This window comes from Coregonus lavaretus, assembly GCF_964263955.1.
Source record: "Coregonus lavaretus genome assembly, chromosome: 11".
Taxonomy (NCBI): Eukaryota; Metazoa; Chordata; class Actinopteri; order Salmoniformes; family Salmonidae; genus Coregonus; species Coregonus lavaretus.
The window spans coordinates 31,708,731-31,711,930 of NC_139998.1; the positions used below are offsets into that span (position 1 = coordinate 31,708,731).

The window sequence follows — 3,200 nt, forward strand, 5'->3', positions numbered from 1 at the left end:
ATAACAACCTGAAAGCCACGTCGCCAATAAGCCACGCCTCCAACTATTTTGATAGGCTGCGGCTGCTACATTGCCCCCACCACTATTCAATGAGCATGCTGTGTTGAAAGCAATTTAGAAGCTTTCATTCAATTTTTAAAATGTCATTGATCTGTCTAATTTGTTATGTGATTTCAGGTAAATGTAATAGAATAGGTTGAACAAACCAAAGCATAATTTTCAATCATTCCAATCGCTATAGTCCCGTGTAGCTCAGTTGGTAGAGCATGGCGCTTGCAACGGCAGGGTTGTGGGTTTGATTCCCACGGGGGGCCAGTATGAAAAATGTATGCACTCACTAAACTGTAAGTCTCTCTGGATAAGAGCGTCTGCTAAAATGTAAAAGCACTTCAGATTAACAACAGCGCTGTCCCACTTTTTACAGTGCATATGTAATGTCTGCCTGCAAGATTAACTTTACTTGAACAAAGAGCAATTCATTTATAGGCTTCCTCCTTTGCACATCTTGAGGAAATTGGATATATCCATGGAGAATTTTGTTTCCTGGACAAGTCCAAAGACCACTGAACGGGAGTACTACTGTTTGAATAATATGCAGATAAGTGTCTTATGATTTACACTGTAAGCAATGTCTGGCTGAATGAAAATGTATGCAAAAAGTGCTTTCTTACAGCACAAAAGTTAAGTTATTCATTGTCAGCCAACAGATGAGGGTATAAGCAATGTTCATAAGTAGGACTTATTCTAATCCCTCATATCATGCTTTCATGATTGGCCGGACATCGGTCACCTCCACTGCTGTGAACTGTGAGATAGTTGCTATAGCGGCAGGGTTTCTTGCCCTGTTCCTCCTCTGCCCTCTGGCCAGTGATGGTGGTCTGGCCTTGCTGGGTAAGCCGTGTCATGCGGAAGGAGGAGCACCTGAAGGAGCCGGTCAGGGTAGTGTTGTTCTCTGACTCACGGCTGAGCACGGCTGCACTCCGACAGTAGCGCTTCAGGCCATGGCGGAAATGGATGGTGAACAGGCCGTAAGTTATTGGGTCCAAACAGGCATTGAAGAGGCCAAAAATAAAGAGCATATGAGTCAAAGAATGAGAGACCGTCTCATCCATATAGTCAGGGAAGAACCAGTACCACAGTCCCAACAGGTAGTAAGGGGTCCAGCAGACGATGAAGGAAGTCACGATAACAATACTCATTTTCAAAGTCCTCATCCGTGCTTTTGGAATGTTGTTGTGGGAGCGTCTGAGATGTATCTCCTTAGAATACACTGAAACAAGGAAATAAACACTTCCTCCTAATCTCAACACCATATTTGTCAATAAGTTTATATTACCTTTATCATCAATATGCAGTGCTCTTAGTAAACCCCACATGAACAACTGTATACTACTACACCTAGAAATACCTCTACCATTATTGCCACTAGAATACTACAATTGACGGTAAAATATGTAATTTGACCTACTGTTTCCATGGGTCATACGGCTGGATATCTCCACCAGGATCCGTGTGTAACAGACGATCATGATGATCAGCGGCAGCAGGAATAGACAGGCGAAGGTGAACATGTTGTACAGAGTTTCCTGCCAGTGTTGGACAAAGCTCCCGTGGGTAGTGCACTGGGTAAACTTCTCTGGGACTGTGATGGTCACACTGTGGAATATTAGCATCTGTATTACAACACAAAGGAAACATTAGTCTTTAACAATAAAAATGTCTCTCTTTAACCATAATTCTATGGCTTGGCTTAAGTGATGTACTGCATGAAATACTAGTGTTTCATGCAGCAGAAAATTGCTCCTGCCTAGTCTGTAATGTGACTAATACCATGTCTAAGTGCTCATTTCACTGAATTTGCACAAAGGTGAAGATGCAAGTGTTGAATGCTTGAAATTAATTGTGAATTAGTAATAATTGCAGGTAAGGTCTTCTTTCAGTGACTCCATTTTTCAAAGCCTATGTAGTTTAATGGATTTTATTGCAGAGACACCAAATGTATAATTACTGTCATAATCAGGAGTCGGTAAATGATGTAGGGCAGGCCCTACTCACCAGTTATCAATCACATTTAAAGGTTACTCTTAAACCATGGACAATATTGATTAACTGCAACACCTGTACTGAAATTCCCTTCAGGAAAGTGTTTGAGTTTTCTGAATTAGTGCTTACCATTCCTACGTTTCTAATTGCTGTCAAAATCAAATGTTCTATTCTTGGTAAGTGAACCTGACAACATGAATCAAGTCAGTAATGTGCATGTGCTATAAAGCCGCTGCAGGGTTATGTCATTTGATGTTGTTTTACTTAAACATTTAACATCACTGGGGTATACAGGAAGTCTATTTTTATCCTTATGGTGGCATCTTGAGATTAGGCTGAGGAGATCAAACATGAAACCTCTCTTAACCAGAGCCTCACCTGGGGAACAGACATAATCACACTCATCGCCCACGCCACAGACAACATGATCTTGCTTCTCTTCTTGGCCTCATTGATGGCCAGTGGGTTGAGGATAGCAGACTGGCGGTCCAAGCTAATGACCACTGTGACAAAAGCACAGGAGTACATGGCAACAAGTTTCATGAACATCAGCAGCCTACAGGCGACATCTCCTGCCTGCCACTGAACTGTGATATTCCAGACAGCGTCAACAGGCATGACTATGAAAGTCACCAGCAGGTCCGCCACAGTCAGGTTAATTATTAATATCCTAACGTGGGACTTGCGCTTGCCGTTGGTATTGGCAGCCCACAGCACAGCTAGGTTACAGACAGCTGACATGGCACACAGAGTAAATGTAATGATTACTCTGACTTTGGCTGCTGTGGAGAAAGTGGGCAGCTGTAGTGTGTCTCCACTTGCACTCTTATTACAGATGTGGGCGGGTGCTTCACAGCTGGCGTTCTGGGCTTGTTCCATCATTTGGTGAAACATCATGATCTCAGGTGACATTCTCAAGCTGTCATTCATATTCCACAGGAACGCCAGAGACAATATCTTCTCTGGTTGTTCTCCAGCAATGTGTTCATGTGAATACTGTAGTCACCCTGTAAGAATAAACGGTTGGAAAAGAGGGATGTTTAGTATGCAGTTTTTGCACTTGTTCACCCACCCGCAATTGCTAATAACCCATCCACAACCGCACGACTATATGTGATAAAGTGAAAATCTGAGGCCCGCACCCGACCGTAACCTGA

General features: G+C 42.9%; 1 protein-coding gene across 1 annotated transcript; it reads right to left on the bottom strand.

Annotated features, from left to right (window-relative positions):
* Positions 1-752: 752 nt before the first annotated feature.
* LOC311136847 (gonadotropin-releasing hormone II receptor-like) lies at positions 753-2,973 on the bottom strand (the record flags this gene model as incomplete). Its single annotated transcript, XM_084171139.1, has 3 exons — positions 753-1,270; positions 1,469-1,673; positions 2,422-2,973. The coding sequence occupies 3 exons, from the start codon at positions 2,971-2,973 to the stop codon at positions 753-755; spliced, it is 1,275 nt and encodes a 424-aa protein (XP_084027265.1).
* Between the last annotated feature and the right edge of the window lie 227 nt (positions 2,974-3,200).